Below are 15405 nucleotides of genomic sequence, written 5' to 3'. Positions count from 1 at the left end.
ACCACACACACACCACACACACACCACACACACACCACACACACACCACACACACACCACACACACACCACACACACACCACACACACACCACACACACACCACACACACACCACACACACACCACACACACACCACACACACACCACACACACCACACACACACCACACACCACACACACACCACACACACACCACACACACACCACACACACACCACACACACACCACACACACACCACACACACACCACACACACACCACACACACACCACACACCACACACCACACACCACACACCACACACCACACACCACACACACACCACACAGCACACACACCACACACACACACACACACCACACACACACACACCACACACACACAGCACACACACCACACACACACACCACACACACACCACACAGCACACACACCACACACCACACGTGGTGGTGGTGGTGAGCACACGACACCACACACACACCACACACACACAGCACACACACCACACGTGGTGGTGGTGAGCACACGACACCACACACACACCACACCACACACAGCACACGTGTGGTGGTGGTGGTGAGCACACGACACCACACACACCACACCACACACACACACCACACACACACACTACACACCACACACACCACACCACACACACCACACCACACACCACACACACACAGCACACACACCACACGTGGTGGTGAGCACACACACCACACACACCGCACACACCGCACACACTACACACACCACACCCAGCATACACACACCACATGTGGTGGTGGTGGTGAGCACACCACACACACCACACCACACAAACCACACACCACACACACCCCCCACACAGCACACCACACACCACACACCACACACACCCCCCACACACACACCACACAGCACCCACACGTGTCAAGTTTGCCCCGCGCCTCACCGGCCCCCACTGTGCGCACGGCAGCGAAGTCCTCCGATGAAGTCGTCCCCCCGCGGCTCCGTGAGCAGCAGCAGCAGCCGCAGCAGCCGCAGCAGCACCGATGGAACCGACCCCTGGGATGGCGTCACTGGAGACGAACGAACTTGAACGACGTCTCGACCTCATCGACGACATCGACGCCACAGCCGAGGAGCAGGAGGAGACCGCCGAAGAGGTGGAGACCCCCCCGACCCTCCCTCCTCTCCTCGCCGCCTCTCCCCCCCCAACCACCACCACCGCCGCCGCCGCCGGCTCAGCACCTCCACCACGACCCCCTCGATCAACTCGATCCCCTCGACCCCGTCGACCCGAGGCGAGACGCAGCATCAGTGCCGAGCGTCTCAACCTCGCGGCGAGCAGCGAGCCAACGAGGGCGCTCGCGTAGCCCGCGTAGGGACGAGCGCGCACGGGCGCAGCGTCGAGCGCGCACAGAGCCACGAGTCGAGCCGCTGCCGTGGCTGCAGCGAGAGCCACGCGGTGCGGAGCCGACACGGAGTGGGACGCGGGAGCCAGCCACGCGGAGGCTGCGAGCAGGGGGGGCAACGCGGCGGAGAGGGTGGCGGTGAGCGCTTCGCTGCGCACGCAAAGTTGGAGGGTCGCTTCGGCGACGCAGCACGCGGCGGCGAGACGGGGGATGAAGCCGGCGGCGTGGTGTCCACCTCCGAGCGAGGCTCCGTCTCGAGCGCGCTCGTTGATGTCGTCGTCGTCGTCGTCTTCTTCCTCGTGGTCGTCTCCACGCGGAGCGAGGGAGCCGGAGCCGCGTCGTCGTCGTCGTGTGAGCCACAGCGAGAGCCAGAAGAAAGCTCCCACGAGGGCGAGCAGCGGCACGAGCGTGGCGCACGCGGCACGCAGCGCGCCCTCCAGCCTCATGGTGATCGTCAGCTGCACGCTGCTGGTGGCTGTAGCCGTGGAGGAGGTAGCCGATGGAGGTGATGATGGTGATGACGGTGATGATGATGATGAGATGCAGCCCAGGACTATGGCAGTGCCGACCGCGACGGCGACGCAGAAGAGCGCCACGCAGCGACTCCTCCGGGCTGGGCTCGCGGAGTCTCGCTCCTCCTCGCCCTCCTCCTGCTGCTGCTCCTGCTGCTGCTGCTGATCCTGCTGCTGCTGCTGCTGCTCCTGCTTCTCCTGCTGCTGCTGCTGCTGCTCGTCACAGCACGCGGCCTTCACGCAGCCGTTGCTGTCCGGGCTGCGCCACGCCGACGACGACTCGGCACGGGACGACGACGACTCGGCACGGGACGACGACGACGACGACGACGCCGCGCCTCGGCTCGGGGAGCGCGGAGCAGGCGCGGGTCGCTCCGCGCTCATCCTCCTGCTGCTGCTCCTGCTGCTGCTCCCTCGTCCTCCCTTCTCCTCGTCCCTTCTCCCTCCTCGGCTCCTCGTCGGCTGCCCGAGCGCCCAGCAGCAGCAGCAGCAGCAGCGGCAACAGCAGCAGGAGCCACGTGTAGGGGCAGCAGGAGCAGTCACGTGTAGGGGCAGCAGGAGCAGCAGTAGTAGTTACTCACAGGGGCAGCAGGAGGAGTAGTTACTCGCAGGGGCAGCAGGAGTAGTCACGTGCGTCGGGGCAGCAGCTATAGACGGAGTGGTCACGTGTCGGGGCAGCAGCTTCAGCAGCTGTAGACGGAGTGGTCACGTGTGTAGGGGCAGCTTCAGCAGCAGCAGGAGTAGTCACGTGCGTCGGGGCAGCAGCTGTAGACGGAGTGGTCACGTGTCGGGGCAGCAGGAGTAGTCACGTGTAGGGGCAGCAGGGGCAGCAGGAGGAGCTGTTAGGGCAAGGGCAGCGCGCGCGGCAATGCGTGGCCACGGTGTCTCCTGTCACCACCTCCTCGCATCCCGTGCGTGCGTGTGTGCACGTGTGTGTGTGTGTACACGTGTGTGTGTGTGTACACTTGTGTGTGTGTGTACACGTGTGTGTGTGTGTACACTTGTGTGTGTGCACACGTGTGTGTGTGTACACTTGTGTGTGTGTACACGTGTGTGTGTGTGTGGCCTCAAGGTGCACATAGCCTGGCACAAGCGTCGTGGTGACGTTACCGCCACGGCGGTTGTTGTTGTTGTTGTGTGTACACGCGTGTGTGCGCGTGTGTGTGTGGGTGTACACGTGTGTGTGTGTGTGTGTACAAGCGTGTGTGTACACACGTGTGTGTGTGTGTGTGTACACGTGTGTGTGTGTGTACACGTGTGTGTGTGTACACGTGTGTCCGCTCACAGCTCCACCGCCACCACCGCGGAGAGGCCGCGCTCCGAGTCGCTCGAGCCAAGTGCGTCTACGGGACACTCCTGGCTCCCCCCGCTCCCCACTCCTAACCCCTCCTCACTCCCCTGCCCCCCTAACCCCTCCCTACTCCCCCCCTAACCCCTCCCCCCCTACCCTCCTCCCTCCCCTACACCCCTCCCTTTCTCCATCATCCCTCCATCTCTTCGCTTCGCTCACCGCTCCTCCCCCCATCCTCCTCCTCCATCCCCATTCCTCCCTCCATTACAGTTCACTACCCCCTACCCCCCTACCCCTCACCCCCCCTACCCCCCTCCCCCCCCTACCCCTCATCCCCCCCACCCCCCCTACCCCCCTCACCCCCCCTACCCCCCTCCCCCCTACCCCTCACCCCCCCCTAACCCCTCCCTCCCCTCCTCCCCCCCCTACCCCCCTCCCCCCTACCCCTCACCTCCCCCTAACCCCTCCCTACTCCCCCCTTAACCCCTCCCTCCCCTCCCCCCTACCCCCCTACCCCTCACCCCCCTACCCCTCACCCCCCCCTAACCCCTCCCTACTCCCCCCCTAACCCCTCCCTCTCCCATCCTCCCCCCCCCCACCCCCCTCCCCCCTACCCCTCACCCCCCTCTACCCCCCACCCCCATCCCCCCCATTCCCCCCCCTCCCCACCCCCCTCCCCACCCCCCTCCCCACCCCCTCCCCCCCATTCCCCCCACCCCCCTACCCACCCCCCCTCCCTCCCCACACTTTACCCCCTCCCCCCATCCCCCGACTCGTAGAGACGCGCTCAGCCGCTGCCCCGCTCGGCGGAGGAGCCGCGCCAAAAACGCGGAGCGGAGTCGCTTCGACTGGAGTGGAGTGGATCCCACTGGAGTGGAGTGGATCCCACTGGAGTGGAGTGGATCCCACTGGAGTGGAGTGGATCCGACTGGAGCGGAGTGGAGCCCACTGGAGTGGAGTGGATCCCACTGGAGTGGAGTGGATCCCACTGGAGTGGATCCCACTGGAGTGGAGTGGATCCCACTGGAGCGGAGTGGATCCCACTGGAGTGGAGTGGATCCCACTGGAGTGGAGTGGATCCCACTGGAGTGGATCCCACTGGAGCGGAGTGGATCCCACTGGAGTGGAGTGGATCCCACTGGAGTGGAGTGGATCCCACTGGAGTGGAGTGGATCCCACTGGAGTGGAGTGGATCCCACTGGAGTGGAGTGGATCCCACTGGAGTGGAGTGGATCCCACTGGAGTGGAGTGGATCCGACTGGAGCGGAGTGGAGCCCACTGGAGCGGAGTGGATCCCACTGGAGCGGAGTGGATCCCACTGGAGTGGAGTGGATCCGACTGGAGCGGAGTGGAGCCCACTGGAGCGGAGTGGATCCCACTGGAGTGGATCCGGGTGGAGTTTTCTTGGAGTCGAGTCGAGATGGGGGTCCCGTGTTGCATTCAGCCGCGGGAAGTTGTTCGTGAGCTTGAGCCGAGTTGACTTTTGAGTTGAGTGGAGCTGAGCTGTGTTTAGTGGAGTGTGTAGTCTGGGTGCGTGTTGGCTGAGTGGAGTTGTTGTTGTTGTTGAGTGGTAGTTGACTGTAGTTGAATGGAGTTTGAGTGGGTTTAAAGTTGAGTGGAGTTGAGTTTAGATGCGTGAAGTGGAGTTGAGTGGGTTTAAGTTGAGTGGAGTTTACCAGAGTTGCATGGAGTTTAGTTCAGTGGGTTTAAAGTTGAGTGGAGTTGAGTTGTGTTGAGTGGAGTTGAGTATCGTTGAGTGGAGTTTGAGTGGGTTTAAAGTTGAGTGCAATTTAATTGAGTTGAGTGGAGTTTAGTATAGTTGAGTGGGTTGAAGTTGAGTGGAGTTGACCAGAGTTGCATGGAGTATAGTTGAGTGGGTTTAAAGTTGAGTGGAGTTGAGTATCATTGAGTGGAGTTGAGTGGGTTGAAAGTTCAGCGGAGTTGAGTTTAGTTGTGTGAAGTGGAGTTGAGTGGGTTGAAGTTGAGTGGAGTTTAGTTGCGTTGAGTGGAGTTTAGTATCGTTGAGTAGAGTTTGAGTGAGTTTAACGTTGAGTGGAGTTTGAGTGGGTTTAAAGTTGAGTATAGTTAAGTGGGTTTAAAGTTGAGTGGAGTTGAGTGGGTTTAAAGTTGAGTGGAGTTGAGTGGGTTTAAAGTTGAGTGGAGTTGAGTTTCGTTGAGTGGAGTTGAGTTGAGTGGGTTGAAGTTGAGTGCAATTTAATTGCGTTGAGTGGAGTTGAGTATAGTTGAGTAGAGTTTGAGTGGGTTTAACGTTGAGTGGAGTTTGGTGGGTTTAAAGTTGAGTGGAGTTGAGTTGAGTGGAGTTTACCGGAGTTGCATGGAGTATAGTTGAGTGGGTTGAAGTTGAGTGGAGTTTAGTTGCGTTTGAGTGGAGTTGAGTATCACTGAGTGGAGTTTAAGTGGGTTGAAGTTGAGTGGAGTTGAGTTTAGTTGCGTTTGAGTGGAGTTGAGTATCATTGAGTGGAGTTTGAGTGGGTTTAAAGTTGAGTGGAGTTGAGTATCGTTGAGTGGAGTTGAGTGGGTTTAAAGTTGAGTGGAGTTGAGTATCGTTGAGTGGAGTTTGAGTGGGTTTAAAGTTGAGTGGAGTTGAGTATCGTTGAGTGGAGTTTGAGTGGGTTTAAAGTTGAGTGGAGTTGAGTATCGTTGAGTGGAGTTTGAGTGGGTTTAAAGTTGAGTGGAGTTGAGTATCGTTGAGTGGAGTTGAGTGGGTTTAAGTTGAGTGGAGTTGAGTATCGTTGAGTGGAGTTTGAGTGGGTTTAAGTTGAGTGGAGTTGAGTATCGTTGAGTGGAGTTTGAGTGGGTTTAAAGTTGAGCGAAATTGAGTTTAGTTGACCGGAGTTGTGTGGAGTGGAGTTCAGTGGATTTAAGTTGAGTAGATTTAAGTTGAGTTGAGTGGATGTAAGTGTTGCTGAGTTTAGGCAAATCTTCACCATCACTTTTCATTGCCACGATTGTAATCACCACACCACTTAACCAGATCACCTAACTCGACTGCTTTACCATACCTCGGTGGCGAGATTGTCAACTTCCTCGCCTGGTATGCAGGAGGTCGTGGGTTCAATCACGATCTTGACACCTGCTGTACATTTGGAGTTTGCGGTGCCTTTCTCTCTCTCTCTAGCCAGGCCTCAAGCAAATCACACAACTACATTGATTCACTATTGTAAAAAGGTGTCAGCTTTGTTGGCAGAGAGAAGGGTAAAACAACAATTATCATATTTTTACTGGCAAATGAGGTTCCCATAGTGTAGATGCTTGCCCCGAGCTCTCATACTCTGATGGTGCATTGTCTTTGAGTTGTGCGCCTTTTGGCGTCATCTGGTCCAACACCATGTGAGACTAGGCTCTAAGGAAAGCTGTCTCGGGTGTGGACCAATCAACTTCAAGGACAGTGCACATACATTATCAGAGTTATGTTCTTTTGTTTGTATTATGACTGCAGGTATTGCGGTCTATGCAAACATGGCTCCTTGTAAAAAGGTGTCAGTTTTGTTGCCAGATAGAAGGGTAAAAAAACAATTATCATATTACATTGCTTCACCATATTCGTTAATCAGGTCGATAAACTATACCGCTTAACCAGAGCCCTTAACCAGGCCTTAACCAGATCACACAACGACATTGATTCACCAGATTCGTTAACCAGGTCGCTAAACTATTCCGCTTAACCAGATCACTTAAACCAGACTTCTGAATCAGCAACGATTGCAAATCCCCGCCGCTCAAATCATTCAAGCATCGGTGTCAATCTCCCGTGTACCGCCCTGGTCGGGGAAATTCCACGTTCCTCCGGCGGGAGCCAGTACATCGGCAGCATTTCCCAGAAGGCCCGCACGCCTGTCTTGAGCTCGGTGTTTGTCGATGAAATCTCGATGGCCCGAATCATCCAGAGAGTGAGAGAGAGTGTGCGTGTGTGTGTGTGTGTACATACAGAGCACTTGCCCCAACAGTCTGTTGAGGCTACACGGGGGACCTTTGTCTGTCTGTGTGTGTGTACCTACTCTGTACCGAGCACTTGCCCCAACAATCTGCTCAAGGCTACACGGGGGACCTTTGTCTGTGTGTGTGGACCTACTCTGTACCTAGCACTTACCCCAACAGTCTGTCGAGGCTACACGGGGGACCTTTGCCTGTGTGTGTGTGTGCCGGCTCGCTCGTTCACTCATTCACTCTTCCCCCCCTCCCCACCCCTCCCCTCCATCCCTTCCCTCCTTCGCTCCTCAATTCACTTGCATGCGACCTTTCATTCCATCGCGCGCCGGCTCGCCTCATTCACTCGTGCACTCATTCACTATCCCCCCCCCTCCTGCTCCCCTCCTTCGCTCCTCATTCACTCGCGCCCTTCCTTCGCTCCTCATTCACTCGAAGCGCGATAATTTCATTCCCTCGTGCGCCGGCTCGCCTCATTCACTCACGCGCTCATTCATCTGTCCATTCACTCGCTCATTCACTCGTGAGCTCATTCACTATCCCCCCCCCTCCTCCTCCTCCCCCTCCTTCGCTCCTCATTCACTCGCCCCCCTCGTTCGCTCCTCATTCATTCGTGTGCGATAATTTCATTCCCTCGTGCGCTTGCTCGCCTCATTCACTCACGCGCTCATTCGTCCGTCCATTCACTCGCTCACGCTCCGGCTGGCTCATTCACTCGTGCGCTCATTCACTATCCCCCCCCCTCCTCCTACTCCCCTCCTTCGCTCCTCATTCACTCGCTCACGCTCCGGCTGGCTCATTCACTCGTGCGCTCATTCACTATCCCCCCCCCTCCTCCTACTCCCCTCCTTCGCTCCTCATTCACTCGCTCACGCTCCGGCTGGCTCATTCACTCGTGCGCTCATTCACTATCCCCCCCCCCCTCCTCTTACTCCCCTCCTTCGCTCCTCATTCACTCGCTCACGCTCCGGCTGGCTCATTCACTCGTGCGCTCATTCACTATCCCCCCCCTCCTCCTACTCCCCACCTTCGCTCCTCATTCACTCGCTCACGCTCCGGCTGGCTCATTCACTCGTGCGCTCATTCACTATCCCCCCCCCCCTCCTCTTACTCCCCTCCTTCGCTCCTCATTCACTCGCTCACGCTCCGGCTGGCTCATTCACTCGTGCGCTCATTCACTATCCCCCCCCCTCCTCCTACTCCCCTCCTTCGCTCCTCATTCACTCGCTCACGCTCCGGCTGGCCTCGTCCGCTCGCTCGCTCATTCACTATTCCACCCCCTCCCCTCGTTCACTCCTCATTCGCTCCTCATTCACTCGCGCGCGATTATTTCATTCCCTCGGGCGCGACCTTTCATTCCATCGCTCGTGCGGGTCGCTCGCTCGAGAGAGAATGAGAGAGAGTGAGAGAGAGAGAGCGACTAAGGCAGCCGCGGAAATGTCAAACTATTCCACCCCCTCCCCTCCTTCGCTATTCATTCACTCGCGCGCGATAATTTCATTCCCTCGTGCGCCGGCTCGCCTCATTCACTCACGCGCTCATTCGCCCGTCCATTCACTCGCTCACACTCCGGCTGGCTCATTCACTATCCCCCCTCCTCCACCTCCTCCCCTCCTTCGCTCCTCATTCACTCGCAGCGCGGTAATTTCATTCCCTCGGGCGCGACCTTTCATTCCATCGCACGTGCGGGTCGCTCGCTCGAGAGAGAAAATGTCAACCGATGCGCAGGAACGACGATGGCGCTTCGAACATTCCCCTTGATCCCGCAAACACTCAGGCGACATGACACAGATAGAGACAAAGGTTCACCCCCCCACCTCCCCCCCCCCGTGTAGCCTTCACAGGCTGGTGGGGCAAGTGCTGTTAGCGAGTAGCAGCAGCACCTATGGAGGCTACCGGCGCTGTGGCACACGAGGGGGTGGGTGGCCAGCACCACGCCCGGCCGCCTTTGTCTCCCCAGTGGCGATGTTTACACACATCACACCGGGTACTCATTTGAGGCTGAGTCGACCTAGGGGCGAGGCCCAGGACCGGTTCAGATAATGGTCACTGGTGTTATTGGCCGTGAGCGCGAATCGAACCCGGGTCGCCAGGTTCGTGGCGCTAACCGCTGCACCACCGCTCCACCACACGCGGACAAAGATCCCCCGCGTAGCCTTTGGGGCAAGTGCTGTCGGCGAGTAGCACCACCTGCGAAACCCGTCCGTCTTTGTCTCCCCTACAACCGCCCATGGCCGAGGGTCCGGTTCTCGAACGTCGGCCCTCTACCGACGCACCAGCCGTGGAGGCCGATCGCCGGTGGCCACTCACCAACCCCCCACCCCACCAACCCACCCACCAACCCACCACCCCACCAACCCACCCACCAACCCCCGACCCACCAACCCACCCACCAACCCCCCACCCACCCACCAACCCCCCACCCCACCAACCCACCCACCAACCCCCGACCCACCCACCAACCCCCCCCACCCACCAACCCACCCACCAACCCCCCCCCCACCCACCCACCAACCCCCCACCCCACCAACCCACCCACCAACCCCCCCCACCCACCAACCCACCCACCAACCCCCCACCCACCCACCAACCCCCCACCCCACCAACCCACCCACCAACCCCCGACCCACCCACCAACCCCCCCCACCCACCAACCCACCCACCAACCCCCCACCCACCCACCAACCCCCCACCCCACCAACCCACCCACCAACCCCCCCCACCCACCAACCCACCCACCAACCCCCCACCCACCCACCAACCCCCCACCAACCCACCCACCAACCCCCGACCCACCCACCAACCCCCCCCACCCACCAACCCACCCACCAACCCCCCACCCACCCACCAACCCCCCACCCCACCAACCCACCCACCAACCCCCGACCCACCCACCAACCCCCCCCACCCACCAACCCACCCACCAACCCCCCACCCACCCACCAACCCCCCACCCCACCAACCCACCCACCAACCCCCGACCCACCCACCAACCCCCCCCACCCACCAACCCACCCACCAACCCCCCACCCACCCACCCACCAACCCCCCACCAACCCACCCACCAACCCCCGACCCACCCACCAACCCCCCCCACCCACCAACCCACCCACCAACCCCCCACCCACCCACCAACCCACCACCCCACCAACCCACCCACCAACCCCCGACCCACCCACCAACCCCCCCATCCACTAACCCCTCCACTCACCCACCCACCAACCAACCCCCCCCCACCCACCCACCCACCAACCCACCACCCCACCAACCCACCCACCAACCCCCGACCCACCCACCAACCCCCCCCACCCACCAACCCCTCCACTCACCCACCCACCCACCAACCAACCCCCACCCACCCACCCACCAACCAACCGCCCCCACCAACCCACCCACCAACCCCAGTCCAACCCACCCACCAACCCACCCCCAACCCCCCCACCCACCCACCAACCCCCCACCCACCCACCAACCCACCAACCCCCCACCCACCCACCAACCCCCCACCCACCCACCAACCCCCCACCCCACCAACCCACCCACCAACCCCCCACCCACCCACCAACCCCCCACCCACCCACCAACCCACCAACCCCCCCACCCACCCACCAACCCCCCCCACCCACCAACCCCCCCATCCACTAACCCCTCCACTCACTCACCCACCCACCAACCAACCCCCCCCACCCACCAACCCACCCACCAACCCCAGTCCAACCCACCCACCAACCCACCCCCAACCCCCCCACCCACCCACCAACCCCCCACCCACCCACCAACCCCCCACCCACCCACCAACCCACCAACCCCCCCACCCACCCACCAACCCCCCCCACCCACCAACCCCCCCATCCACTAACCCCTCCACTCACTCACCCACCCACCAACCAACCCCCCCCACCCACCAACCCACCCACCAACCCCAGTCCAACCCACCCACCAACCCACCCACCAACCCCCCCACCCACCCACCAACCCCCCACCCACTAACCCACCCACCAACCCCCCGGTACCACTTCCTCCTCCCCCACCCCCCTCTGGGGGGGGGGGCGTTGGGGGGGTGGGGGCGTTGGGGGGGTGGGGGCGTTGGGGGGGTGGGGGCGTTGGGGGGGTGGGGGGGTTGGGGGGGTGGGGGCGTTGGGGGGGTGGGGGGGTTGGGGGGGTGGGGGGGCGTTGGGGGGGGGGCCGAGGACGACTGTGCTATTTTTAGCTCACAAATGGAGGCCTCGTGAATGATTTAAGCCGGGGCCGACTCTGCGCATTAACCACGTGATGACGGCGGCGGTTGTGTGATGGCGATGATGGTGGTGGTGGGGGTGGTGATGGTGGTGGTGATGGTGGTGATGGTGGTGGCGATGATGGTGGTGGTGATGGTGGGGGTGGTGATTGTGGTGGTGATGATGGTGGTGGTGATAGTGAGGATGATGGTGGTGATGGTGGTGATGGTGGTGGTGGTGGTGATGGTGGTGGTGATGATGGTGGTGTGATGGTAGGGGTGATGATGGTGGTGGTGGTGGTGGGGATGGTGGTGGTGGTGATGATGGTGGGGATGATGGTGGTGTGATGGTAGGGGTGATGATGGTGGTGATGGTGGTGGTGGTGGTGATGATGATGGTGGTGTGATGGTAGGGGTGATGATGGTGGTGGTGGTGATGATGGTGGTGATGGTGGTGGTGGTGATGATGATGGTGGTGTGATGGTAGGGGTGATGATGATGGTGGTGTGATGGTGGTGGTGATGGTGGTGGTGGTGATGATGATGGTGGTGTGATGGTAGGGGTGATGATGGTGGTGATGATGGTGGTGGTGGTGATGATGGTGGTGTGATGGTAGGGGTGATGATGGTGGTGGTGATGATGATGATGGTGGTGTAATGGTAGGGGTGATGAAGGTGGTGGTGATGGTGGTGGGGATGATGATGGTGGTGTGATGGTAGGGGTGATGATGATGGTGGTGGTGGTGGTGATGATGATGGTGGTGTGATGGTAGGGGTGATGATGGTGGTGGTGGTGATGATGGTGGTGGTGATGACGGTGGTGTGATGGTAGGGGTGATGATGGTGGTGGTGATGATGGTAGGAGGCTGCTAGACTTTTGTGCAGCCCATGGGCTTATAATTACCAACACGCTGTTCCGGCATCGGCGCATCCACGCAACATCATGGATGCATGCCAGGTCCAGGCAAGAACATCTGCTGGACTACATAGTGACGGAGCAGTAGATGCAAGCCCATGTCCTTGACACCAGGACCTACCGTAGAGCTGATCTGCCCACTGACCATCGACTTGTCATCTGTAAGATGCGCCTGCCATTCTTCCACTCCGGTGGTGGGTGTACACCCAGGACCCCATTCAAACCCTTAGCGAAATGGTCTCAGCTTGCTGATGAAAGTTGTAAGCGAGAATTTAATCATCGCTTGCAGCTGGGTTTGGCATCGTCCCCCACTCCTCCTGATGTCGAGGGGAAATCAGCAAGGTTTAGGACTGTGGCTCATGCAGCTGCAATTGCTTCTTTGGGTACACGGTCCAGACCTCCCCAGAGACCCTGGCTGACAGGAGGTGTTCCGGCTGGCTGAGAAAAAGCGACAGGCCCACTCTCATTGGCTACAGCATCCCATGTCAGAGAATGAGGAGGCTTATGCCGATGATCTGGCGATTGCTGCTGACTCAGAGGAGGAGTTGGAGGCGCTGCTGCTGAACCTGGAGCTTGCCACCAAGAGGTGGGGCCTTACCATCAGCCCCACCAAAACTAAGCATCTGCCTGGGTATTTTGTTCCATCAGACACTTGTGGAGAGAGTGGAGAGTTTTCCAAACCTGGCCAGTGTGCTCATGACCGGCTCGGGTTTGACATCAGAGGTCTCACTCTGAATCAGTCGAACGGCATTATATTTTCATAGATTGCATAACGCTGTGTTGAAGCTACCTGGCCTGTCGCTCCACACAAAGATTCTGGTCTTCTCGGCCACTATCATACTCTCCTTCTCTATGCTTGCGAAATGTGGACCCCCAAATGGAACATCTTCGCCAGTTAGAAACATTTAGGCTGGCCTGCCTACGATCCATCCTGGGTTAATCCATTTTGGATTGTGTGAGGAGCTCACAAATCTTTGAAGGATCTGGGCACAGTTCCATCAATAAGCTCCTCCGGCAGGCAACGCAGCGTTGGCTGGTTATGTAGTGCACATGCCCAGCCACCGCATGCCTAAACATCTTTTATATGGCCAGATCGAGGGGGCTAAACGGGTGCGGCATGGGCTAGAGAGGAGATGAAGTGATGTGGTATAAGAGGATGTGGAGCTGAGTGGACTTGCCGATGACTGGTACCAGCGGTGTCAAGATCGGCCTCTGTGGAGGAGGCTCGTGAAGGACGCTGCTACTGGGAAGTTGGAGGCAGTCGCCCTCCAGCAACAACGGAGGACAGGGGAGCGACGCTCACAACAATGTGCGGAGTGCTGGGCGGATAAACCACAGCAAGTTGGCACAGTAAGGAGGCAGTCATCTCAGTCAGTCGACGCGTGGCACCTGCTGGCTCTGCCCAGTGACCTCCTGCTATCAGGCGTTCGACACTTCACGTGGCCTTAACGTGCACCTAGCCTGGCACAAGGTTCGTGGTGACATCACTGCCACATAGTGGCGAGTGGCGGTTGTTGTTGAGGTGGTGGTGATGATGGTGGGGAGGAGCAGTAGAGTCTATTGGACTGGAACTCGCCTACCCACTCGCTCACCTACTCACCCGCCCACCTACTCACTCACCCTTCTACTCGCCCACCAACCTACTCACCCACCCACCTACTCACCCACCCACCTACTCACTCACCCTCCTACTCACCCACCCACCTACTCACCCACCCACCTACTCACCCACCCACCTACTCGCCCACCAACCTACTCGCCCACCCACTCACCTACTCAGTCGTCCTGGAGCTCACTACAGCTACACGGGGTTCGAGACTTTTCGGAGACTTTTCGGAGACATTGAAACACTCCAGTCGAAGATGCAAGACAGAGCTGCTCAGTAGAGCTTACCAATGTATGGGTACCGCGCAACTCGTGAAAACCTACTAGGCGATAAGAGTTGCGAGTTTATACTGGTGGGAACGAAGTGAACCAGCCTACAATAGATTATATCGTCCGTCCGATGTCCGATTAGGTGGAGCAACATCGCCCCCTACTGCAAACACTTGGCAGGACCCTACAAAAACCTTTAGACTCGGTGACGCTTTCCTGGCTAAACAAGTGTAACATTCCCTTATAATCCCCTGAGATAGTTTTCAATTAAAACATTTAAATTAAAAATTAACTCACAGCGGCCAAAAGCCTACAGCTAGGCCTAAAGCCTAGAACTAGGCCTCAAACTCTCCCTTCGTATCGTACCCCCTGCCATTTCATTTTATTAGAGCCATTCATTTGTTCGTTCCTACCAGCCCACCCCGCAGGGACCTGTTAAATGTACCAACTTACATTGGGCACCATCTGAGGTGGAAGTCTCAGGGCGGATGGCCGATGACACGTGGCGAGGCACGGGTGATCACGTGGTGAGACTAAGGCAATCACGTGACGAGGTTCAGCTGATCACGTGGGCGAGGTATGGGTGAACACGTGACGAGGTTCAGCTGATCACGTGACGAGGTTCAGCTGATCACGTGGGCGAGGTATGGGTGAACACGTGACGAGGTTCAGCTGATCACGTGACGAGGTTCAGCTGATCACGTGGGCGAGGTATGGGTGAACACGTGACGAGGTACTGGTGATCACGTGGGCGAGGTTCGGTGTTATGGGTTGACTGCTGTGCCAGGCTAGGTGCAGGAGCTCACGAGACAGACCGAGGCGTTTACCTGTTGACCGACTGGGATGACCGGCAGATTCAACACCTGTGCTCCCCGACTGCCACGTGGTGGATGTTCAACTGGACACGCACGCACGTGACCTCTATAGCAGGTGAGGGCCCAATGCAATGCGAACAAGTATAACCCGTAAAAACAACGTTTTTCACTATAAATCCTTCATATGCGTGGCGGCTAGAGTTCTCTCGTCCTCTGGCTTGAGATGGCTGCCACCTATGGGTCAGATGATTGCATTGCACCATTAAGCAATTGGTTATTAAATATAATATTTTTGTTCTAAAGTGTAAAATTTAGGAAAAATGTTTCCACGAACATTAATTGTCACGCACAACGAGTCTGTGTGGAAAATGTCAGCTCAATTGGATCACGGGAAGTGGGTTAAAAAACGACCGAAAGATTTGCACGGT

General features: G+C 58.5%; 1 protein-coding gene across 1 annotated transcript in view; it reads right to left on the bottom strand.

The window, feature by feature from the left end:
• PDE3A (phosphodiesterase 3A) overlaps positions 1-3225 on the bottom strand; it is a 201665-nt gene extending 198440 nt beyond the window's left edge. The window contains exon 1 of the mRNA XM_078882253.1: positions 943-3225. Within this exon, the coding sequence (XP_078738379.1) occupies positions 943-2301 (1359 nt within the window). The 5' untranslated portion in view covers positions 2302-3225. The remainder of the gene's footprint in view (positions 1-942) is intronic.
• Between the last annotated feature and the right edge of the window lie 12180 nt (positions 3226-15405).

This window comes from Lampetra fluviatilis, chromosome 64 (genome assembly GCF_964198595.1).
Source record: "Lampetra fluviatilis chromosome 64, kcLamFluv1.1, whole genome shotgun sequence".
Lineage (NCBI taxonomy): Eukaryota > Metazoa > Chordata > Hyperoartia > Petromyzontiformes > Petromyzontidae > Lampetra > Lampetra fluviatilis.
The sequence above is the reverse complement of the archived record's forward strand: the minus strand, read 5'-3'. Positions and strand labels throughout refer to the sequence as shown.